Source organism: Carassius auratus, chromosome 34 (assembly GCF_003368295.1).
Source record: "Carassius auratus strain Wakin chromosome 34, ASM336829v1, whole genome shotgun sequence".
NCBI lineage: Eukaryota > Metazoa > Chordata > Actinopteri > Cypriniformes > Cyprinidae > Carassius > Carassius auratus.
In genome coordinates this window covers 1,818,563-1,843,883 of record NC_039276.1, presented here as the reverse complement: position 1 = coordinate 1,843,883, position 25,321 = coordinate 1,818,563, and the positions used below count along the sequence as shown (strand labels likewise).

The following is a 25,321-nucleotide window of genomic DNA, read 5'->3' as shown; positions in this document are numbered from 1 at the left end:
TTACTGCTTTCCACACTCTTGGCATTCTCTTGATGAGCTTCAAGAGGTAGTCACCTGAAATGGTCTTCCAACAGTCTTGAAGGAGTTCCCCGAGAGATGCTTAGCACTTGTTGGCCCTTTTGCCTTCTGTCTGCGGTCCAGCTCACCCCTAAACCATCTCGACTGGGTTCAGGTCCGGTGACTGTGGAGGCCAGGTCATCTGGCGCAGCACCCCATCACTCTCCTTCTTGGTCAAATAGCCCTTGATGCCTTCAGTGTGACTCTTCAATTTACATAGTCATGAAAATAAAGAAAACTCTTTGAAAGAGAAGGTGTGTCCAAACTTTTGGTCTGTACTGTATATATATATTAGTGGTGGGCCGTTATCAGCGTTAACGTGCTGCGTTAACGCGAGACTCTTATCGGGCGATTAAAAAAAATATCGCCGTTAATCTAATCTCAATGTTGGGTTGGGTCTATACTACGCAAGCTATGATGACTTTCCCCTTGATATTTTAGCGCAAATGTATGCCTTGCCGAATCTGTAGGGGGCGAGAACTAGTCTTCGCACCTGTGTGTATGCCTACTGTGAAATTACCACATACGTAAAAAAATACAAAACGCATATGCACTGCAGATGGATTATGTGTGAAACAGGCGTAAGGTTGTTTGCACCTTGTGCAATGTGGAATTCGTTTACAGCTTTCTCAAGCAGTTTGTGATGCATTTTGGAAACCGGAGATGAGCCCCTGGTCTAATGCACCACCTAGCTTGAGAAACCCATTCTCAAAGACTTAACATTACTTTTAGTTATTAGTTTATTTGAGTAGCACACATATTCTGAATGCCTTCAGCAGAATTCAAATGAGCCATTTTAATCTAGATTAATCTAGATTAATTCCAAGATTACAGTGAGATTATTCTAGATAAAAAAATGTATCTATATCCAATATATATATATATATATATATATATATATATATATATATATATATATAAGACCTCTGACAATAGCTATATCCACCATATATATATATATATATAAGACCTCTGACAATAGCTTGCTCTATTCTTTTTCTATTCTATATATTTTCTTTTTATTTATTATATTATTTAAATGCCCTTGCTACTGTGTTAACCTAACTGAGACTTGTTATAGCACTTATATATCATTGCTCTTTTTGTTGTTTTTGATTGCTTCCACTTTCCTCATTTGTAAGTCGCTTTGGATAAAAGTGTCTGCTAAATGAATAGATATAATGTAAGAAGAAATATAATTATTTTATACAAAATAATATAAATACAAATATTTGTTTATTTATGTATTTATTTACATATGTGTGTGTGTGTGTGTGTGTGTGTGTGTGTGTGTGTGTGTAAAATTACATAGTTAATTACAAAAAAAAGTATACGTTAAAAGTCCAAATTAAATAGCCTATTTTATATTTATTAATATAAATGTTTTTATAATTAATTTCTACAACAAAATAAAAAATATATATGTATTACTAAAAAGGATACATTATATAATTTTTTAAGTACAATTAAATATAAAAAAATAGTTTCTGTAAAAAAAAAAAACATAATTCATTACAAAAAAAAATTGTGAATTCAAAAGTTTAATCTAACTAAATTGCCTTTTTTGCTCTATATTTCTTTGTAATGTTACTTTTATTATACAATCGTGTTAACTTTGCAACATGCAAACACCAAACTTTTGAAAGTGAAAGTGGCGTGACATACAGCCAAGTATGGTGTCCCATACTCAGAATTTGTGCTCTGCATTTAACACATCCAAAGTGCACACACACAGCAGTGAACAGCCACACACACACACACCCGGAGCAGTGGGCATCATTTATGCTGCGGCGCATGGGGAGCAGTTGGGGGTTGCTCAAAGGCACCTCAGTTGTGGTATTTCCAGCCCGAGACTCAAATCCACAACCCTCGGGATAGGAGTCAAACTCTCTAGCCACTAGGCCATGCTTCCCTTTTTAAATCAGCACTCATGTCTTAATGTTTGGTGTTTTTCTTTCAGCATCATACTCCATGTTCAAGTAGAAACAGTTGGTATTCAGAAAGTCAAAAATGTTTTGTTTAGTTGCACCCATCAGGTTGTTTTTAAATGCATTTCTTTCTCATGCAGGTGTGTCATAAACCCCAACAGAATTCATCTGTAAAGCCTCGCCGCTCATTTCCTGTTGGGTGAGAAGGGCATCTGCCCATGCACGGCACCATGGGAAGCTCCCCAGAGGTGTTGTCCTGGACGTCCTGTCCCAGTCTGCTGGTGGGGAAGCTGAAGGAGGAGCTGAAGATCACAGTCGTCGGTGACTCCATAAAGAAAACCAACACTAACGTTTCTCCTCAAACGCTGCTTCCACCGGCACCACCTCCACCGGAGATCATCGCAGACCTGGCTCCGCCCACCACCCTTCCCATGCAACTGCAGCATATGCAGCTCCCCTGCAGAGACGCCGAGGCGGGCGGCACCAGCCCTCCATGCACGGCCCTCAGCGAGGACTCAACGCGGGAGCAGGGAAACTTCGACAACAGTGTGCTGCAGCTGCAGGAGCACGTGGAGGCCGAGACGCCGGGGTCCTGCGGTCAGGGAGACTGCGGAAGCGGCACGGAGGAGAAAAACGGGGAAGGCGGGTATCCAGTGAACCACAGCAGGGACGATAAACACCACCATCCACATGAAGACATCAAACTGCACTTTCATCGAGCCGGGACGGGCAGCGGTGGATTCCTAGAGGGACTGTTCGGATGTTTGAGACCTGTGTGGAATATTATTGGGAAAACATACTCGACTGAGTACAAACTTCAGCAGCAAGGTTAGTGACGAGTATGAAGTGCTACTTACAGCTTGTAGTCCATTAGATACCGATTACAAATTACCAAACGAAAATTTAGTTGCATCTTATTTTAAGGTGTCCTCGTTACATTGTAATTATCAGAGATGGGCCGATAATCGGTTTTACCGATAAACTTCAGCAGCAAGGTTAGTGACGAGTATGAAGTGCTACTTACAGCTTGTAGTCCATTAGATACCGATTACAAATTACCAAACAAAATTTAGTTGCATCTTATTTTAAGGTGTCCTTGTTACATTGTAATTATCAGAGATAATCGGTTTTACCGATATTTTTCCAGATATTTAAGGCTGCCACCAATCACTTCGATTTATCTATCGAGTAATTTATCAATTAATCTAAACGACCAATTTTGCACCAAAAACCAACCATTTTACATAAAGAACAATTTATTTACCTTTCAACTTTGACATTTACAAAGTAAAAAGTAATACGAAAGTATCAATGTAAACAAGCCCTTGACAAAATGTAAAACTAAAAGAGTAAAAAATTAATACTTAATAAAAAATTAAATAATAAAAATGGGCGACATGTTCAGGGCTTCTGTTCATCACAGCTGTGAGGGAATCTCCGAAGGACAGAAAAAAAAAAACAGTTTCAGCAGTTGGGTTTTCACTTTAAACAAATGCAATGCAATGTTTAGAGTCCACTGGAATCAGTGTTCAGTATTATGGTGTAAGAATATCAACATATCCATGTGTTCTGGAGCTAAGCTGGCTCTTTTCTCCGAGACAATGTTTCCAGGAGAAGAGACGTTCAGAAGATGTTGACGTGGCAGGTACACATAAAAAAGACTTTGCAAGACAAGCCAGAGATGGAAACCTTGCCTCATATGATTTCCACCACTGCAAAGGATTTGTACTTCTTTGTAAAGGCAGTAAAATAGTTAGTAATGTAGTATAGTAAATTACACATTTTAAATAATGTATTCGGATTTACTTTTTGATTACTTTTAGACAACTTTTGACCCAACTGAATTATAACAAATATTTGAATAGGATTATTTTGTACCATATTGATTATAAACATATGAAGAAAAAGAAAACATATTTCATTGTTTGTTATCAACAACATGAAATGCATTAAACATTACTTTAAGTCAGGGTGATGAAAAGCTAATACTTAATAAAAAAATAAAAAGGTAAAATTAAAGAAATAAAATTCTTTTAAAATTAAAACAATGAAAATAAATCACTAGAAATAAAAATGGAATACTAGTAGTGTGTTAGTGTGATCATTAACTGACAGGTCAAACTTGTTCATTGCTTTAATTGGCAGCTTTTACTTCACAGCCTGCAAAGTCAACACAAAATCAATATTGCTAAAAAATATTTCTTGATTCAATGCTCCAGATACCATTATATCCTCAAAACCATCACAGCGTAAACACAAGATGCATGGCAGAACAAAAAACATCTTGAGAGTGCTATAAATGATGCAAGATGCAAGCAAGATGTCCGTCTAGTGCATGTTCACATAGAAAAGCAACCTGTATGAGTTTCTTTGTTCTGTTGAACATAAAATAAGTTATTTAGAAGAATGTTGATGACCAAATTGTTTCTGGCAGCCATTGACTTCCATAGTATGGAAAAATGGAAGTCAGTGGCTACGTCAACTGTTCAGTTATCAACATTCTTCAAAACCTCTTCAGTTCTGTTCAACAAAACAACAGAATTTTGGTGAACTATCCCTTTAAGCTGATCTTTGCTGTTGATTTTGTTGGACGCTGTGTTGATGGTGTGTGCTCTGATTGGCCAGTTGACCTGTGGGAGGTGCCTTTTGAGGAGATCTCTGAGCTGCAGTGGCTGGGCAGCGGAGCACAGGGCGCCGTGTTCCTCGGAAAGTTTCACTCCGAAGATGTCGCCATCAAGAAAGTCAGAGAGCAGAAGGAGACTGATATCAAACACCTGCGCAAGCTGAAGCATCCCAACGTCATCAGCTTCAAGTAGGTCACAATGCATGACCACAGTGGCAGTAAATGCTCAGTTTTGAGTGCAGTGGACACAGCTAAAGCATGCTGTTCGTGTTTTAGGGGTGTTTGCACGCAGGCCCCGTGTTACTGTATCATCATGGAGTATTGTGCTCAAGGGCAGCTGTACGAGGTTCTCAGGGCCGGACGTAAGATCACGCCACGGCTGCTGGTGGACTGGGCCTCAGGGATCGCCAGCGGCATGAACTACCTGCACCTCCACAAAATCATCCACAGGGACCTCAAGTCACCAAAGTAAGTTTTGTGTAATTAAAATTTCTAATAAGGGTATTTACATTTGCTTTTATGCATTTGACAGATGCTTTTATCTGAAGAAATTTACACTGCATTGATGGTGCATTTTAAGTTCATGCCTGTTAATTTACCTGCGAATCGAACCTGTTATCCTGGTGTTGCGAGCGCCATGCTCTACTGTTTAATCTTCAGGAAAGCAAACCGAATAAGAAATTTTCCACACTACTTCTATTTTAAAAAATGTTACAAAATAATTTTTATATATTGATAAATTGTTAAATGTTAATAAAATAAAGTAAAAAAAAACCTGTATTTAATAGTTAATGGTAAATGTTCTCACACATTACAAAACAAAAAAAAGGTTAAAGGTTTGCCATTTTTATCGAAATTATCTTATTTATAATATAATATTATCTTAGTGAGCGATTACATTTAATCCAAAAGGTCAACTCACAACAACTGTACCCAGATTTCTTGATTTCAGATTCTTTTATTCAAGCTTTATTTAAATTAACAAAAATGCTTACTTTATCAGATGCATAAAACGCTCAGAAACACATGACAAATCTCAAATCACCTGCAGTATATATGGAAATAATCGGGCAGCATCGTGTCATGCGTTCGGCATCGCTGAATGAGTGTTTTTTTCTTTTGCAAGTGTGCTAGTCACTCAAAATGACAACATGAAGATCTCAGACTTTGGAACCTCTAAAGAGCTCAGTGACAAGAGCATGAAGATGTCATTTGCCGGGACGGTGGCCTGGATGGCTCCCGAAGTGATCCGGAATGAGCCGGTGTCGGAGAAAGTAGACATTTGGTGAGTGTGAACTAATGCAGTGATATCGATAATAATCAGAAATGTTTCTCGAGCATATTAGAATGATTCTGAAGGATCATGTGAGACTGGAGTAATGATGCTGAAAATTCAGCTTTGATCACAGGAATAAATTATATTTGAAATATATATTCAGTAGAAAACAGCTATTTTAAATTCTAATAATATTTCATTATTTTTACATCATTTTTGATCAAACAACTGCAGCCTTGGTGAGCCGAAGAGGATCTTTTAGAAATATTAATGTTAGAGCAGTAGTGTATGTAGTTTGAGCTGTGAATGCCGATTTTTGCGTGTTTGTAGGTCATTCGGGGTGGTGTTATGGGAGCTGCTGACTGGGGAGATCCCCTATAAGGACGTGGACTCGTCTGCCATCATCTGGGGTGTTGGGAGTAATAGCCTCCATCTGCCTGTGCCGTCCACCTGTCCCGACGGCTTCAAGATCCTCATGAAACAGACCTGGTGAGACTCCTCATCTACTCACACTTCTATGCTGTGTTTTTGAAAGGGAAGACCACTGTTAGTGGAATAAAGCTGCACATGTGAGCGGACTACTATACAAGAAATACTAATAGATTGAAATGAAGTAATTCAAAATTATGGAGGGAAGTAGAGTCTCATGGCGTCGGACGGTTAAGCCTCTCCACCCGTCGAACAGAAAGGTAAAGTTATGTGGCCGGGAGACTCTCGCCGACGTCCGATGGGAGAACACAGCATTGAAGGAGTAAGACTTGCCAACTGTAGAATGGAAAAGGTAAAGTTTGTCTGGCAAGGAGTCTTTCGTTCCGACGGGAGCACACAGCATCGAACGGGTAAGCCTAGCTGACCACAGAATGGAAAAGGTAAGGATGTCTAGCCGGGAGACTCTCACCGATGTCCGACGGGCGCTCAATACTCAATGCATCGAATGGGTAAGCCTCTCCTTAAGACGGAAAGGTAAAGTTGTGTGGCCAGGAGGCTCTCGGCGGCATCCGATGGGAGTGCGATACTCAATGCATTGGATGGGTAAGCTTTGACGACCGTAGAATGGAAAAACAAGGTTGTCCGGTCAGGATACTCTCACTGATGTCCCACGCGAGCACACAGCATTGAATGGGTATGCCTCGCCGACCGTAGGATGAAAAGAGGTTGTTTTTTTCTTCAACATTTCTGTTGAATAAGATTCAAGACTGCCTGTTATCTGCTTCTGGAGGGGCTGTTTGCTCTGGACTTGAGTTTGCAGTCGTCGTGGTTCTTGGGACGTAGCTGGTGGATTTCATAGAGGAAGTATCCGGGCATGGGTGTATAGTACGGTTGATTTGTTTGTGGGAAAGTCTTGGTGGAGTAAATGCTTATACCTGCGCTCGGATGTTGTGAGACACTTGGGGAGGTTCAGAGGCGACGGCGTTTGATGGGACAGTCATTGTTTAGCAGTGAGGAGTGAGTAGGGTGATTTCTTTTGGAGGAGAGTGTTGAAGGGGACTGAGGGCGTGGCTGTGTTTAACAGCGAGTGGGGCCAAGCGCTTCCTTGGGCCCCATGAGCCGAAAGTAGCGTTAGGCGAAACTGTGATTATCGGTGGAGGTGGCTGAGTGCTAGCTTGACCTACAGGCCCTGCGTTGTTGAAGTAGAAGCCTTGGGGTGAGGCTGAGCTACGGCCGATGCAGTGGTGGGGAATCAACTAGGGTTCTCGCTGGATGTGGCGATGGTATGTCTATGCATCTTGGGAGACGGGTGGCTACTGGAGCAAAAACATGTCCGCAAGATGAGGTCTGGACCTCGATTGCGATGCCACGACAAATAGGAATGATCTTAGGGCTGGCTGGTTGCTGCGATGGGACCGGAGAGTTGGATTCGTCTTCAGATGAGGACGTTTTTGGTATATTTGAAAGGAGCGAACCAAGATGCTGATAATCCGTCAGTGGATCGAGGTAAGTCAGCTGTATTTATCCCAAGGTGTGCTCCACTGGGGTTAATTAAGCTAAGTATCTGACACGCTCCTCCCAATCCTTGTTAATAAAACATGATTTGCGAGAGTTTTTTATGCAGTTGCTAGGGTGGGTACTAGGCAGTCACCAGAAAGTTGTAGCTATAGATTTTTGAATTGATTAGCCAATCAGAATCAAGTATTTCTAAGTGTTCTCTAAAACAAGGTTTTATTGGTTGGTCTTGTTCCTGCAGGCAAAGTAAACCCAGAAACCGTCCGTCCTTCAGGCAGATCCTTCTCCATCTGGATATCGCAGCGGCGGATGTGCTCGGGACGCCACAGGAGACCTACTTCAAATCTCAGGTGAACAAATGTTGGTCATAGCGCTGAGCCGCTGTCCAAAGGCGTCACTACAGCCTCCAGCAGTTTATCCAGTCGTTTTTCAGTTCTCTAATGGTTCAGTAAATAAGATCTAAATCACTCAATAAAATAGCAAATTGCTTTCAGTTAACATGCAGTGTGGAAACTGTAGTGTGATTCAAGAACAAATGACTCTTTTGAATCAGTTCTTTGTAAATAATCTGTCAAAAAGACACAAATCAGCCTTGGACTGATTCATCTAAAGTACTTAAAGAGTTAAGAACCATTAATGGTAAGAACGATTACGGCATATGATGTGTTGAATTTTTTATGATTTCCATCGATAGACTTCATGTGTGTGTTTGTTTTATACTTTTTATTAATATTTTGAATTGTTTTTTTATATATATATTTTTTTATTAGTTTTTGCTTTTTTAGGGTTTCTATTTAGTTTTAATTTATTTAATTTCAGTTTTACCTGTAGTCATTTTACTTCGAATTTCATTTCAATTAGTTAATCAGTCATCATTTCTAAAGTTTTTCAACTAATATTTCTATTCTATTTTATTTCAGCTTTATTTCAATTACCACAAACAATTTAAAAGTGTTAGGAAATGATAAAAACAGCTTTTATCTTCATATTACATTTTTTATTGCAATTTTATATTGTCTTTTTCCTAATTTTTGGCCTTTTAAAATTTCTATTTAGTTTTAATTATTTTTATTTCAGTTTTAGTTAGAATTTAATTTCCGCTAGTTGCCAATTCGACATTTCCTATTTTACGTTTTAATCTAATATTTAGATTTAGATTTATTTCAGCTATATTTCAGTTTCCATAAAAGTTTGTTTCAGGTACTAATTCTCACTATTAACTAACTGTTAACTATGACTTTTGCATTAATAAATACCCAATTTGATGCTTAATAACTGTTAATAAGGTTATTATTAAGTTTAGGATTACAGGTCTAAAATATGGTATAAGGCATTTACATGTGCCTTATAAGTTGTAATAAACAGCCAATATGTTAGTAATATTCATGCTAATTGGTTCCCGAACTAAAGGGGGAATGGAGAGAGGAGGTGAAGAAGCATTTCGAGAAGATCAAGAGTGAAGGCACCTGCATCCATCGACTGGACGAGGAGCTGATTCGACGCAGAAGAGACGAGCTCAGGTGAGAGCAGACGAATCGCATGCAACAGAGAGAGCTTTAGCTGGAGGACACTGTGTGTGACGTGCTGTTTCACTGTCTCTGTGTGTTTCAGACACGCTCTGGATATCCGAGAGCATTACGAGAGGAAACTGGAGCGAGCCAATAACCTGTACATGGAGCTCAGCGCGATCATGCTTCAGCTGGAGGTGCGAGAGAAAGAGCTGCTCCAGTAAGTTCTTCATTGTGGTCTTCTCTTGTTTCATAAAACTTGGGTAAAAAAAATCAGGTAATTAGTGAGCTTCAATCTTCCAATTCAAGACTTTTTTCTTGCAATTCTGAGAAGAAAAGTCTGATTTGTAAGATATAAGTTGCAACTGCAAGAAAATAAATATGAATTAAGAATAAGAAAATATATATATTTTTTTTATTTAGTGGCAGAAAACAAATTATTTAAAATATAAATGTGAAAAAAATTAAACTTTTAAAAACGATTTGAAATAATATATATATATATATATATATATATATATATATTTTTTTTTTTTTTTTTACTAAAATAGAAAATAATTTAAAACAATTATAAATAATTAAAAAGTCAAGAACAATAAAGTGACCAATTTAAAATGAAAATCAGATAATTAATTAACAATTAAAGTAATTAAAATTATAAAATAAATTAAAATAATTATTTTTAAATAATAGTAAGAAGAATACTTTTAAAATAAAAACACGAAATAAAATAAATAAATATTAAATATCATATTTGTTTACTTGCTTCTGCATGTGAACATTAGCCGACATTAAACTGTGAGTGTTATTTAATTATTTAAATATTTACTTAAAATCTCAAAGTGAGAACAGAATTGTGAAAAAATTAAGAATTGTGAGATAAAAAGTTATATATATGATCACTGTAGTCTATTTAAAATATTTATGAAAGTAAAATACATAAAAAAAATCTAGTTCAAATAATCAAAGCATGTTTTTCAAATAAGAAATAATCATATTTAATCATTTTCATTTAAATGCACAAATATATATTTGACTAACACAATGAATGTGATAATTTGGAACTGATTCATTAAAAACAATCTGTTTGAACTGATTCATGAAAATAATGCTATTTTTTTTATTAATTTTAAGGTTGAAACATATCAGTTCAATCTTATTCTTACAAGTCATGAAACAAGGATCAAGATAACAAGGATATCAAATAAATATGTTGATTCAGTTTGGGTTTTTAATCTTATTTTGAGTGAATTGCTTCTGGCAATCTATTTAAAAATCACTGGTGATGTTATTTCCAGTTCGCTCATTCAGTGAATAATCTGTGTATACTGCAGAAACTGAGTTGTTATGGTATGATGGTATGAAAATGCTTTGTGTGCATCTCTCTATCTCTCTCGTTTGTCCGTTCATTGGCATGAAATTACTCATGAAAGGCTGTAATGAGTCTGAACTCTCATTAAATCTAATCTGCTTAAAGCTCGCCCCGGCTCGTGCTGTTTCCCTGACCCACATTCAGTCAGATCTCACTGCTGTTGCTATCACAGATTTTGGTCGTGAGATCTGGACGTTTCCCGTGTTTTATTGCAGGAGAGAGCAGGCCGTGGAGAAGAAGCATCCCGGCACGTACAAACGGCATCTGGTTCGGCCCATTGTGCGCCCCAATGCTGTTGAGAAGCTCATTAAGAAGAAGAGCGGCATGAACCATAAACCCGGGACACAACAGCCAAAGAGGTGAGCGATCCGTGAAGATCGTGCTTTTGTGGTGTTCATATCATAATCTGTTTAATACTTTAAGCCAACGATTCCCCAAACTGAGGTTTGCGTCCCCCGGGGGCTTCATGAGGGAACTGCAGGGGGTTTGTGAGAGTAATGAAAGGCTATCAGTTAATTACAAATGTGTTAAATAAACTAATCAAATCAAATTAATTTAAATAATACATAAAATAAATATAGCTAAATTGTTTTAAAAATAAGTATTAGTATTTTTTTTTTAAGTAAAGCTAGTAATTAATTGAAGTTATTAAAATGTATTATTTAATGATGTATTAAAAATAATACATTTTGGTAATAAAAATTGTTATTAAAAATAATAATTTTAAAATGAAAAGCAAATTATAAAAAAAAAACGAATAAAAAAAATTATTAAAATGATTAATTAACTATTAAACAATAAAAGTTAATTAAACATGAATATAAATAATAAAATAATATAATGCATTAAAAATAGCAAATATCAATAATAAACTAAATGTAATAATAATAATAAAAAAATAAAAAATATTTTGAAATGCAAAGGAAATGAAGTATGAAGAAAACTAATTCTTTGAAAATAAAAAGCTATTAAAATGTATTATTTAATGATGTATTAAAAATTATACAGTTTGGTACTAAAAATTATAAAAAATAAATAAATAACTATAAAACGATTAAAGTTAATAATTAAACATAAATAAAAATATTTAAATAATATAATGTATTAAAAATAACAAATATCAATAATAAATAAATGTAATAGTATAAAAATTACAATTATTTTGAAATGCAAAACAAATAAAGTATAAATTTATTAAAATAAAAATAATAATTATTGATATAATAATAAATATAATCATTTTAAAATGGAAAATAAAAAAATAGTTAAGTAATGCATGAATAATTGATATCAATAATAAAAATAATACAAATACTTTGAAACTAAAACAGTTAAAATAAAATAAAAGCGAATGGTTTGATAAAGAAATATTAGCTTTAAATCTAAGGGGGATTTCAAGTACATATCAGGTCAAAGGGTTTTGGGAATCCTTGAGGTTTTACCAAACAGCACGCTGCATGTTATGTTCTCCAAATATCGTTAACCTTTTTATTATTGTATTTACCGAATGGCGCGCTGCATGTTATGTTCTCCAAATATCGTTAACCTTTGTATTATTGTATTTACCGAACGGCGCGCTGCATGTTATGTTCTCCAAATAGCGTTAACCTTTTTATTATTGTATTTACCGAACGGCGCGCTGCATGTCATGTTCTCCAAATAGCGTTAACCTTTTTATTATTGTATTTACCGAACGGCGCGCTGCATGTTATGTTCTCCAAATAGCGTTAACCTTTTTATTATTGTATTTACCGAAAGGCGCGCTGCATGTTATGTTCTCCAAATAGCGTTAACCTTTTTATTATTGTATTTACCGAACGGCGCGCTGCATGTCATGTTCTCCAAATAGCGTTAACCTTTTTATTATTGTATTTACCGAACGGCGCGCTGCATGTTATCTTCTCCAAATAGCGTTATTTATTATTGTATTTACCGAACGGTGCGCTGCATGTCATGTTCTCCAAATTGCGTTAACCTTTTTATTATTGTATTTACCGAACGGCGTGCTACATGTTATGTTCTCCAAATATCGTTAACCTTTTTATTATTGTATTTACCGAACGGCGTGCTGCATGTTATGTTCTCCAAATATCGTTAACCTTTTTATTATTGTATGTACCTAACTGCGCGCTGCATGTTATGTTCTCCAAATATAGTTAACCTTTATATTATTGTATTTACCGAACGGCGCGCTGCATGTCATGTTCTCCAAATAGCGTTAACCTTTTTATTATTGTATTTACCGAACGGCGCGCTGCATGTCATGTTCTCCAAATAGCGTTAACCTTTTTATTATTGTATTTACCGAACGGCGCGCTGCATGTCATGTTCTCCAAATAGCGTTAACCTTTTTATTATTGTATTTACCGAACGGCGCGCTGCATGTCATGTTCTCCAAATAGCGTTAACCTTTTTATTATTGTATTTACCGAACGGCGCGCTGCATGTCATGTTCTCCAAATAGCGTTAACCTTTTTATTATTGTATTTACCGAACGGCGCACTGCATGTCATGTTCTCCAAATATCATTAACTTTTTTATTATTGTATTTACCGAACGGCGCGCTGCATGTCATGTTCTCCAAATATCGTTAACCTTTTTATTATTGTATGTACCGAACGTCACTGCATGTTATGTTCTCCAAATATCGTTAGCCTTTTTATTATTGTATTTACCGAACGGCGCGCTCCATGTTATGTTCTCCAAATATCGTTAACCTTTTTATTATTGTATGTACCGAACGGCACGCTGCATGTTATGTTCTCCAAATAGCTTTAACCTTTTTATTATTGTATATACCGAACGGTGCACTGCATGTTATGTTCTCCAAGTATCGTTAACCTTTTTATTATTGTATTTACCGAACAGCACGCTGCATGTTATGTTCTCCAAATATCGTTAACCTTTTTATTATTGTATTTTTATTAGGTTTTAAAAATGATGCAGTATTTTGATACGTCATATGACGTCAATGGAAACACGAATGTTTAATTAGTAGTTAAAGTCAGCGATACGGTGTGGCTCATGCATCCTTGATGAATTCATCTTGAGGTCATTAACACCGGGTTACACTTGATCTCCTGCAGACCGGATCTGCTGCGCTCCGATGGCATTCCCAGCGCCGAGCCTCTTCTGGCTCCGTCCCCGTTATCAGGAAGCCCGAAAGTGTCCACCCCGCCCGGGAAAGCCCGGTACCGCAGTAAACCCCGCCACCGGAGGGCCAACAGCAAAGGCAGTCACAGTGAGTTCCCAGGGGCCCTCAAACCTGATTCAGGGCCGGCGGAGGAGCAGGAACCCCTGCAGGAGCAAAGCTACCACCACCACCATCACCCTCCGCCCGAGGGCCCGCTGTTACCGGTGCAGAACCGTGACATCGCTGTAGCCACATGTGCCAACAACCTGCGTTACTTCGGGCCGGCCGCTGCGCTCCGCAGCCCACAGACAGACCACCTGCAGAGGACACTGTCCGGCTCCAGTCCCGACCTGATCTCCACGGCTGTAGACGCTGATTCACGCAGCCGCAGGTCCTCTATCCCTCCCTCCGTGGGTTCGGGTCCTGGGCCGCTGTGTCCCTGCTGCCAGGCTCATCCGTTCCCCGGCTGCATGCACTGTCAGGAGACGCCCGCCGCTCCCAGACACCCCCAGATCCCTCATTACTCACTGCTGAGCACCAGAGAAGAGACGCCGCCCGCCGATAAGACAACCTCCAGTGGCCTGCTGCACTCGCCCAGAGCCCTGAGAAACGTGAGGATGAGTTACACTCTTTAAATGCATTCACAGTAAAGACATTTATACATTTGAACTTCATCTGTGAATCCTAAAATGCATCACAGTATAACAACTGTTTTCAACATTGATAATAATCAGAAATGTTTCTCGAGCAGCATCTCAGAATGATTTCTGAAGATCATGTGACACTGGAGACTGGAGGAATGATGCTGGAAATACAGCTGCGCATCGCAGAAATAAATTACAGTTTTATAGATATTGACATAGAAAACAGTTGTTTTAAATTATAAGAATATTTCACATTTTTTACTAAAAACATTTGCATGCTTTGTGAGCAAAAAAAAAACTTAATGTAAACATAAATTAAAGTGATTCAAATAAATACTTTCTTAATATATTAAAAACAACACTTATAAAAATAAGCAATTATTTAAAAATACATTGTAATAGTAATAAAAAATATTTTAGCATTTTTATAATTTTTTATAATAATAATATTAATAATAATAATAATTCCTTTAGAATAAAAACAATCAAAAATCCTCCCCCTCCTACCAAAAAAACAAACAAAACAAAAACATTTGTTAACCTGCATGTCATGTGAACATTAAAAACATTTGGTAGTGTATGTATTTTGAACTCTAATGATTATTTTTTCTGTCGGAAATCAGACTTACAGAAATCTGCTCTGGTCAAACTTAGATGCTTCAGCTTTACTAATTATAGCTTGATTATTATTATAAACAGGATATTTGTAATTCATTGATCAAATCATTCTAAGATGATGATTTGCTGCTCAAGAAACATTTCTGATTATTATCACTGTTGAAAACACTGAAAACAGCATTTATTTGAAATATTAATATTTTGTAACATTATAAATGCCTTTTCCGCCACTTTTGATCAATTGAATGCATTAAGTTAGTTAAGTTTGTATTAGATTAGTGTAGTATTTTCTTCAATATAATATGATCCAGGTGTTTTATGCATGTGTGTGTGTGTGTGTGTGTGTGTGTGTGTGTTTCAGGGGCGAGACGAGTCTTCTGAGGAAGAGGAAGGAGAGGTTGACAGTGAAGTGGAGTTTCCACGCAGACAGCGGTGAGTCTGCTTCAATTCATCATCTTTCTTATAGTATTTAATCTGTGATTTACTGTCACGATTCTCCAGAAGAGATTCTTTAATAATGCTGAAAATCAGTTTTGCATCACAGGAATAAATTACATTTTAAAATATATCAACATAGAAAATAGTTATTTAAATTGTAATAAAATTTCAAATAAATAAATGCAAATAAAGGCAGCCTTGGTGAGCAGAAAATAACTTTTTTAAAATAAATAATAATAATAAAAATGTAAATTTATTTTAAAAATGAAATATAAATACATAATAAATATTATTATAAAACAAAAAGCTAGTAATTAAACATCAATTAATTATATTAAAATAAGTAGATAATTTATATTAAAAAAAATCAATTTTAAACAATAAAAAATAATAAAATGTTTACACGAAAAACAAATAATTAAAACAAAAACAATAAAATGTGTTTTGATAAGTAAATGTAATATTAAAAACAATATTAAATCAATGTCAATTAATAATTCGAAATAAAAAATAAAAATAAAATGTAAATATAAAAATATTAATACAGTGAAAATATAGTTTACAAAAAAAAGCTAATAATTAAACATGAATAAATTTTATTAAAATAAATAGATAATTAATTAAAAATAATACAATAATTTTTAAATTAAAACAAAAATAATTGAACTTGAAATATTTAAATAAGTTTTTTAATAAAATTTAATTTAAAATTGAAAACAACATTAAATCAATGTCAATTAATAATTATGAATAATGTAAAAAAAAACGTAAATTTATTTAAAAAATTAAATATAAATACATAAGCTCATAATAAAAATTATAAAAAAATATATAAACATAAAATAAAAAGCTATTAATTAAACATATTAATTAAACATACAATAGATATTTTTTTTTAGCAATGTCAGTTAATAATTATAAATAATAAATATCAAAAATATAATTATTTAGAAAAAAAGACTTGCATGTCATGTGAACATTAAAAGCTTAACCATTAAAAACCAAGCAAATGTTAGTAGTGTGTGTTTTTTTTTTTTTTTTACTCCGTAGTAACCTTTAAACCTGTATTTTTCCGTAGCTATTAGCCAAAAAAAACACAATGCTAAGATTCTAACTCTTTTTCCTCCTGCTCTGTTTCCAGGCCTCACCAATGCATCAGCAGCTTCAAGTCGTACTCCACCTTCAGCTCGGAGAACCTGTCGGTGTCTGACGGTGAGGAGGGAAACACCAGCGATCACTCGCTCAGCGCCGGTCAGGAGGAGCATCTGGACGAGCTCCTGTCCCACACGCCTGAGATCCCCATCGACATTTCCACGCAGTCCGACGGTCTGTCCGATAAAGAGTGCGCCGTCCGCCGGGTCAAGACACAGATCTCTCTGGGCAAGCTGTGTGCTGATGAGCACAGCTACGAGGTAAACACTGTGCACTGCTCTCCTCTTTCACGCTAAGAGCTTCCTTCAAACACTTCATTTTAATCCTGGAACTGCATGGGATTCATGAGGTTGCAAAAAGCTAATCGTTTGAAATAAATGCTAAATTAAAAAATAAAGACTGTCAAAACAATGGCTAAATTTTTTTTTAATAAAACAATTATTTTTACATAAATGCATGATTTAAAATAAAAACTTAAAATAAAATGAATTAATAAAAAATATATGGAATCATATTAAATAAAATAAATCATTTTAAAATAAGGAAAAAATAAAATGCTTACTAAAATGTATTTTATATATATATGTATATATATGTTATATAATTTATTTTATATTAATAAATTAAAATGTAAATAAATGCATGGTAAACACTGTGCACTGCTGTCCTCTTTCATGGTAAGAGCTTCGAACACAATAAATAAATCTGGAAATAAATGCATAATAAAAAAATATATTTATCTTAAAAAAATAAATAATTCTCAACAGACACACGACTCATTGCCAATCCGATCACATCTCCAGAGGATAATTAAATCAAACATTAACTTCCTGTTTGTCTGTTCATCTCTCTCTTTCTCAGAATCCGCTGCATTTCCGGGATTCCGACTGTGACACGTCGGATGCAGAATGTTCCGACGCAACCATCAGGAACAAACAGCCCTGCGCTCCTTCATCCTGGTGAGCGCCAGGCTTCGGAGGAAACACGGCAATAATGACCCGACCTATCCCATAATCCACCTCTCTCTCTCTCTCTCTCTCTCTCTCTGAGCATCTCAGGCAGATTCCTCCAAAGTGATAATGTAGCGAGAGTAACATGCTTAACTTATACTTTATTACGAGCCGGAGGAAACGAAATCAGGAACTCAGACTTCCTCGGAGTATTAGTGCTGAAGTGTTGAAGGCGACTCGATTCCAGTTAGACTAGTTAGAAGGTGTGTGTGTGTGTGTGTGTGTCTAGGTACGTGAGCGAAAGTGTTAAGTGTGTTTGCCCTTCAGGATAATAAAGTTTGAGCACCAGCAGGAACGATTTCTGGCTTCCTAGATGTGTGTAAGTATCCCAGCATGCCTGCTTGGTCAGCATTTGATCAGCCAATCAGATCGCTGCTGCGGACAAACAGGAAGTCAAAGAACAACTGCTGAATAAAAACGATCAAATCAGTGTTTGAGCTGAAGCCAAGCAGCTTTATTCTCATCTCAGGACTGTGTTTGAGGAGAGCGGTGAAAGTATATTATCAACTACAGCTACAGATGGCAAACGTTTGGAATAATTCATGTTTTTTACGAAAGAAGTCTCTTTTGATCGTCAAGGCTGCATTTGTAAAATACAATAAAATCTGTGAAAATGTCAAATATTATTATAGTTTAAAATATGTGGTGTCTAAATGAATATCTGTTAAACTGAAATTTATTGATGTGATTCATCGCTGTATTTTCAGCATTATTCCTCCAGTCTTCAGTGTCACATGAAATACTGATTTGCTGCTTAATTATTATAAGTGCTCACTTATTAATAATAGTTGTTGTTATTATTATCAATTTTGAAAACAGTTTTGTGGAAACAAACTTTTTTCAGGATTCTTTAATGAATAGAAAGTTTAAAACAACAGCATTTATTTGAGCTTTTGTAAAATTATGAATGTCTTAACTCGCGCTTTTGATTAATCAAATGCTTTCTTGCTAAATAAAAGTATAGTTTTTTGGAGTTTCTTTGTATCTCCACTAAAATATGAAGCAGCACAGCTGTTTTCAACATTGATAATAATAATAAATGTTTATTAAGCAGTAAATCATCATATAAGAATGATTTCTGAAGATCATGTGACACTGAAGAGTGGAGGAATGATGCTGAAAATACAGCGATGTATCGCAGAAATAAATTACATTTTAATAGAGATTCACATAGAAAACAGTTGTTTTTAATTGTAATAATATTTCACAATTTTTAGCAAATAAAATAGGATATGTGAGCATCAAAGACTTCTTTCAAAAACATTTAAATTATATTTTTCCACTCTTTTGCACAGTACTGGTGATGTTCCGGAGATGCAGTGTCCCTTAAGAGTTAAAGCAACGTTTACCAAAAAAAAAAAAAAAACGTTCCAAACTTGTTCGACTTTTTTATTTTTTCATGCAAAAAAACATCTTAAAAGTATAAAGTTGTGTTCTGTTCAAGAAAGTCCAGACGGGTTTGGAACAACAAAAGGGTGAAGAAATAATGACAGAATTGCGATTTTTATTTTTATTTATTGGTTAAACGATCCCTTGGAAGCGTCTTTTAGCGTTAATAGCATGCCGTTGATGTAGACAGACCTTTAAACGAGCTTGTTTGTTTAAGGACAATAAACAATCAGCAATAAACGTCGCTTTGGCGCTCAGGCTTTCGAGAATCATTCGCTCAGGATGACTGTCTAGCCGGCTGGACAGATGCCAGCTTTGTAAAAGACCTCTATTTTTGCAGATTTGAGTTCATTATTTTTACACGTCGACTAAAAACGAAAAGGAAATAGTCCCATGCTTTTTTGCTGGTTTATGCTCAGGTTCAATGCTTTATAGAGTCTCTACTAGGGATAGAAAATAATAAAAAAAGTGTTTATCTTTTTGTTTAAACTGGTGTGTTTTTATTCATCATTTCCTTACGAAAGGGACACTGCAGCTTCCAGCATATCTATATTTAATTACTGCATTCATATTCACCCTGTGTTTAGATATAGATGTTATAGCACTAGTTAAAATAACTCGTTCGTCTTCGGTAAATGCAGCCGGATGTGTTTCTGGCATGTGAAATAAACTGTGAATATTATTATTTTCTGAAATGTTACTAAAAGAAGCCTCGCGAGATGTAATTGCACATTAAAACTACAGTATCAGTGCGTTTCGAGCAAGCGAACAAAGCAAAGGCCACTGGAAACGAATGCATTTTTAGCCTTTTTTAACCATCTGAAACTTGTTTTTAACAGCTCAATCAGTTCTTGATGAATAAAAATCCACTTTCGACCACGAAACATGAAAGATTGCAGAAGCAAAACGGGTTTTCATGTTGACTTCGTGTCTTTGAAGGAGGAAATCAGCCATTATTACTTGCATTGCTTTGGTCATTTCTGTTCACTTCGATGGTAACGTGATAAAAACGCAAGATTTGTTGAACGAAGGCGAACCGAAAACACGCACCAACCTCATTCTCTCCGTTTACATGATCCACTAAAGATGGTTTTTAGTGAGTGTTGATGAAATATGGTGATGTATGAAGTCTTTCCGGCCATAGCGCCACCACAAATCCTGTAAATCATGAGTTTAATTTAATTTAATGTAAAAAATGTCTTTCTTTTTTGTAGCTGGTCTACACGATCATTTATTTATTTGCTGTTTTTTTTTCATCTCATAATTGTCTCATGCATGTTTTAACTGTTTTCTGAAGTATTACAGATGGTGTCTTAAAAAGAATCCAGTAATTATCTCAGAATTGTTTTATTTATTTTTTATTATAAAAGCCCATTTCTGCCATGAAATAAAATAATTGTGATAATTGCGACTTGTATCACAATTCAGACTTTTTTCTCGATTCTAAAATAAAAACAACAACTGTAAGACGTAAAAAAATAAAAACTCAAAATCGTCAGATATAAACAAAGATTTGCACGAAAAAGAGAGAATTCTATCGCTTTTTTTTTTTTAGAATTTTTCTCTATTTTTTTCTTGATTCTAAAAAAAATTGCAATAGAATTCAATTTTTTTTTCTTGCAAACTTAGTTTATATCTGACTATTTTGAGTTTTCCTTTTTTTACGTCTTACAGTTGTTGCTTTACTCCACATAAAATAAAAAAGGTAATCGTGACCATTTTTCTCAGAATCATGAGTTTATATCACAACTATTGCTTTTTTTCACAATTTTTTGTGTTCAATTATTAGTTTATATTTTGCAATTCTAATTATATATCTAGCAATATATCTCAATTCTGAGTTCACATGTCATAATAATACGTCTGAATTTTTCACGTGGCAGAAGCAAGCTTCCTCGTTTTTTTTTTTTTTTTTTTTGTGGAAAACATATCGGGACATTAATAATATCAATAAGAGAGATTATTGGCTCACATTTAATCTTTGTAATAAAATGACACAAACATGTTCTGGTTGTAAAGATGTCATCACAGAGAACTAAGAGTATGAACCGTACATTTCTCCTGCTGTCTTTAAACGTTTTTAATTGCTTTGTCAACTTCTACATACACAGGTATTTAAAAATGAACTATTTTTGTGCAGAGTATCTTAAGCTCTGGGCTCATCCTCCTCCTCTAGTTTGTTTCTTATTCATGTCTTTGCCCTTTTCCTTCCTTATCTTCAATGGAGTAATGATCCTGATAGTTTCCTGTGAGCCTGTGTATGTACAGTGCGACAGGAGTGATATGTAAAAAATAAAAAAGGCAGAGCAACTGCATGGAAATAAACACTGTACTGTACCAAACTCTCCTCGTTTTGTTCATATGCTCAGTTTAACTCTAGAGCTTTGTTGTGCATGCATGTGCTGTATATCCTTTATAGCCATAAATACATTCACTTATATATGCTGAACAGAGCTTAAGAGACAGATAGCTAATCTGAAATAGAAATGCATGTTCAAAGTTCACAAGTTTTATTGCATTTGCACTTTATACCGAGGATGAGGTCTTCAGAGTATTGCAGCCAATGAAAAAAAAAAATATATATATATATATATATAGAGAGAGAGAGAGAGAGAGGTTGCATTTTCCTAATTTAGTTAATAGCATGAAATATTACCGATGTAAGTTTGCTTTTTTATAATGCAGTGGACTTATGAGTATTTTAACGTATCTTTATCAGGTGTAAAACAACCACTACTTAAACCCAGGAAACGAGACACTTTATAACATCCCATAATGTTTTTATAATAATAATAAAATAAAAAAATGTGGGATTGCAGTTTTATTTGTTTTAAAATTTCTATTTAGTTTTGTTATTTGACACATTTTTCACAAAGACATGCAGCAGTTTGTCTGAGAAATAATAAAAGGACACCTTTTCATTTATAATCTGCCTTGAATCTTAATTTGTAAAAAAACAAAACGATCATAATTGAGAGAAAATCGTATCGCATCGTGATCTGAGTGACATCCCATTTACATTTTTTAAAAGTATATCACAAAATGGCAACTTTAATAATAATAATAATAATAATAATAAAATGCATATTAAACCAAATTATGTTGCTATGCTTTCCTCTGAATGTGATCGGGATTTCTGTTTCCATGCATATGTTTGCCAACAGGTGAAAATATGCTATTTTGACTTGTTACTGCTTTAATGTTACTAAATTATTTAAATGTTGCAACGTGTTTCAGAACGTTCAGAAACCATTCAAATGTTACGTTCACATCATGTTTTAAAAATGGAACGTTCATTTCTGAAACATTTCAGATGGACATTCATTTAAATGTTTCCAATGACTTTAGAATGTTCAGAAAAATTCAAATGTAACGTTCACATAATGTTTGCAAAATGATCAAATGTAACACTGGTGTTAACCCGAGAAAAAAAGAAGAAGTTAAAATTTAAATTTAAAGACAATTTAAACTTTCAAATAATTTTCGAAAAACTTTTCTTACAATAAAAGGATTGGTAGCACTAGCACCGTTTTAACCCTTTCAGACCTGAATTTTTAGTTAGTTATTAAGTTAATTAGTTAAGTATTAACTAACATAAACAAACAATAAAGAATACATTTAATACCAGGTTTATTAATCTTTGTTAGTGTTAGTACAGTGAAAATACAGTGGTTCACTGTTACATGTTAATTCACTAGTTAACAAACACTACTTTTGATTTTAAAGGCATGAATAAACGTTGAAATTAACATGAACTCAGATTAATAAATGCTGGTGAAGTAGCCCATTGTTCATTCTTATTTCATGTTAACTTAAGTAGTGTTATTAGATTTAATGTTATTAGATTTAATTAAATCCCCATGTTTTAACTGTACTCGTGAAACAGAGTCGATTCTGAAAATAACACAGAATGATCAATGCAATAAGAATGTAGAAAAAAAGGTTATTTTTTTATTGCTGATATCTGAGTGGCCTGTGTGTTGCATGTGAATGTGTTTACGTGTAGCCTACTCGCTGGTCGTTTTGATGAATATATGCTTGTGTGATATATCTATGTGTTGTGTATGCACTGATCGCACATCCTTCTATTCATTGAATAATTTATTGCATAAAATTGTGTTGGTTTAAACAAAACAAAAACTATGTGATGTCCATTTGGGGCTGATGCAAGAAAATCTATGCATGACCTTATTTGGGACTGTAAGACACATTTTTGTTAGGTGGGTTGTGGCTTTCCAGGACTACCAGGAAGCTGCAGTACAGTAGAGTGGGCGGTGACGTCTGCGCGTTCACGAGGAGTCCTTGCGTCTGTGTGCGGAAGGGCAATCGACGCAACAGACGCGGTGTAAGCGATCCTCTCCCGGACAGAGAGTCTACAGCAGCACGGTAACCCCGTACTGATATTCGTCGGAAGACAGCATGAGTTCTGCGGGGCTGGAGAAGCTGCGGATGACGGGCGCGGGCAGAGCGATCGCCGCGCTCACGAGCGGAGGAGACGCGCAAGGTGACGCACAGCTGATGCTGGGCCTCTGATTGATGCATGCGCACTTAGAAAATACCTGCTCGTGTTGATCATGTATAGCTATGTTTGTTCATGCGATGGCAAAGAAATGCAAGAGGAGGTTTATATGATGACCAGTAAACAGGAACCCATGTAATAGAAATGACCTGCGAGCTGACCTTCACTGCCTCCTGTTCAGCTCCTGAGTAAAATGAGGATTATTTCATCATGTAGCCTATTGAACGTTTCAGTTTTGAACCTCAGTGGTCAAATATTTGTCTTAAATTGCTAGCAAATTGACAGTATAATATTAATTTAATTTAATTTTTAATTTAATAATACACTGCTTATGTCATTAGGTCAGCAATGGTTGAACATGTGCAGATTATATTTCAAAATAAGAAATTCTATTAATTATATTATACTTAAATGTTCTATGTTTTTATTTATTTAGTATTATTATTTGCAATTGACATTATTTGCATTAAAATAAATATTTATTGAAATAAACTAAACATTAACTGAAATAAAAGTTCATGTTTATTTGACCAAAAATGCAGAAAAAAAACAGTAATATTGTAAAATGGTATTACCATTTAAAATACTGGTTTTCTAATTTAATATATTGTAAAATGTAATTTATATCTGTGATGTGCAGCTGTATTTTCAGCATCATTCCTCCAGTCTTCAGTGTCACATGATCTTCAGAAATCAGAATAATATGATGATTTATTAATAGTGTTGGAAACAGCCGAGATGCTTAATTTTTATTATTATTATTATTACATTTTTTCGAGACCTGTGATACTTTTTTTCAGGATTCTTTAATGAATAAAGATAAAAATAACCTAATGTATTTAAAATATTTTTTTCTTTTAAATTAAAATTAAAATTTTAATTAAATTTAAATTTTTTCTGTTCTATCAATTAAGTCTTTATTATCATTGTCTTTATTACAGTATATGTCTTTTTTTTATCAATTTAACACATTCTCAAAAAATAAAAGCATTTCTTAAAACACTTTAATGTTATTATTTTTAAATATGGCCAGGGCTTTTCCTTTTTTTCTATTATTATTTTTTATCATTGATGTATTTTGAAATATGACCTGGATTTTTTTTTTTATTATTATTATTATTGATTTATTTTGAAATATGCATTTAGATTTACATTGCATCAGATTATCAATTTGCACTATATCAAAAGCCATGAACTGAACATGCAGCATTCATTACTATGAATTAATGAGGGAAGTGATCATCTATATAATCATCTGAAGACTCAGTGTAGTGTGTGATTAATAAGATGTGATCTCTGTGCAGGTATGAATGCAGCGATCCGCGCTGTGACCCGGATGGGCATCTATGTGGGCGCCAAGGTCTATCTGGTCCATGAGGTGCTCTCTCCAATCATCTTTGTTAATGCATGGATGATACGGATGTGGCATGACATTAAACATGTTTACATGATATATATGAGTGTTAATGTGTGTATTTGATGTGATTTCAGGGTTATCAGGGGCTGGTAGACGGAGGAGACAATATTAAACTGGCCAACTGGCAGAGCGTCTCCAATATAATTCAGCTGGTAAGAGCATCATCAGATCTCAACAGACGAGTGGTTTAGATCGAGTCAGTGCTAGTTCACAACACTTGAATGTGTTTGTGTTTCTGTTATAAGCTCTTCCTTCATGGACACATGGGTTAAACATCTCACCATAAAGGGTTA

At 35.0% G+C, this 25,321-nt stretch overlaps 2 protein-coding genes across 4 annotated transcripts in view; both read left to right on the top strand.

Moving 5' to 3' along the window:
* Positions 1 to 18,349, top strand: part of LOC113052923 (mitogen-activated protein kinase kinase kinase 13-like) — a 42,554-nt gene extending 24,205 nt beyond the window's left edge. For all 3 annotated transcript variants that reach the window (XM_026217406.1, XM_026217405.1, XM_026217407.1), the window contains 13 exons: positions 2,126 to 2,813; positions 4,611 to 4,797; positions 4,885 to 5,076; positions 5,735 to 5,893; positions 6,215 to 6,373; positions 8,070 to 8,178; positions 9,239 to 9,348; positions 9,440 to 9,556; positions 10,924 to 11,067; positions 13,795 to 14,452; positions 15,465 to 15,535; positions 16,683 to 16,953; positions 17,555 to 18,349. In XM_026217406.1, coding sequence (XP_026073191.1) covers positions 2,204 to 2,813; positions 4,611 to 4,797; positions 4,885 to 5,076; positions 5,735 to 5,893; positions 6,215 to 6,373; positions 8,070 to 8,178; positions 9,239 to 9,348; positions 9,440 to 9,556; positions 10,924 to 11,067; positions 13,795 to 14,452; positions 15,465 to 15,535; positions 16,683 to 16,953; positions 17,555 to 17,656 — 2,889 coding nt within the window. In that variant the 5' untranslated portion in view covers positions 2,126 to 2,203 and the 3' untranslated portion in view covers positions 17,657 to 18,349. The remainder of the gene's footprint in view (positions 1 to 2,125; positions 2,814 to 4,610; positions 4,798 to 4,884; positions 5,077 to 5,734; positions 5,894 to 6,214; positions 6,374 to 8,069; positions 8,179 to 9,238; positions 9,349 to 9,439; positions 9,557 to 10,923; positions 11,068 to 13,794; positions 14,453 to 15,464; positions 15,536 to 16,682; positions 16,954 to 17,554) is intronic.
* Positions 18,350 to 23,330: 4,981 nt separating this feature from the next.
* The window catches only part of pfkla (phosphofructokinase, liver a), a 27,476-nt gene continuing 25,485 nt past the window's right edge, over positions 23,331 to 25,321 (top strand). The window contains exons 1-3 of the mRNA XM_026217408.1: positions 23,331 to 23,596; positions 24,916 to 24,989; positions 25,103 to 25,180. Coding sequence (XP_026073193.1) covers positions 23,512 to 23,596; positions 24,916 to 24,989; positions 25,103 to 25,180 — 237 coding nt within the window. The 5' untranslated portion in view covers positions 23,331 to 23,511. The remainder of the gene's footprint in view (positions 23,597 to 24,915; positions 24,990 to 25,102; positions 25,181 to 25,321) is intronic.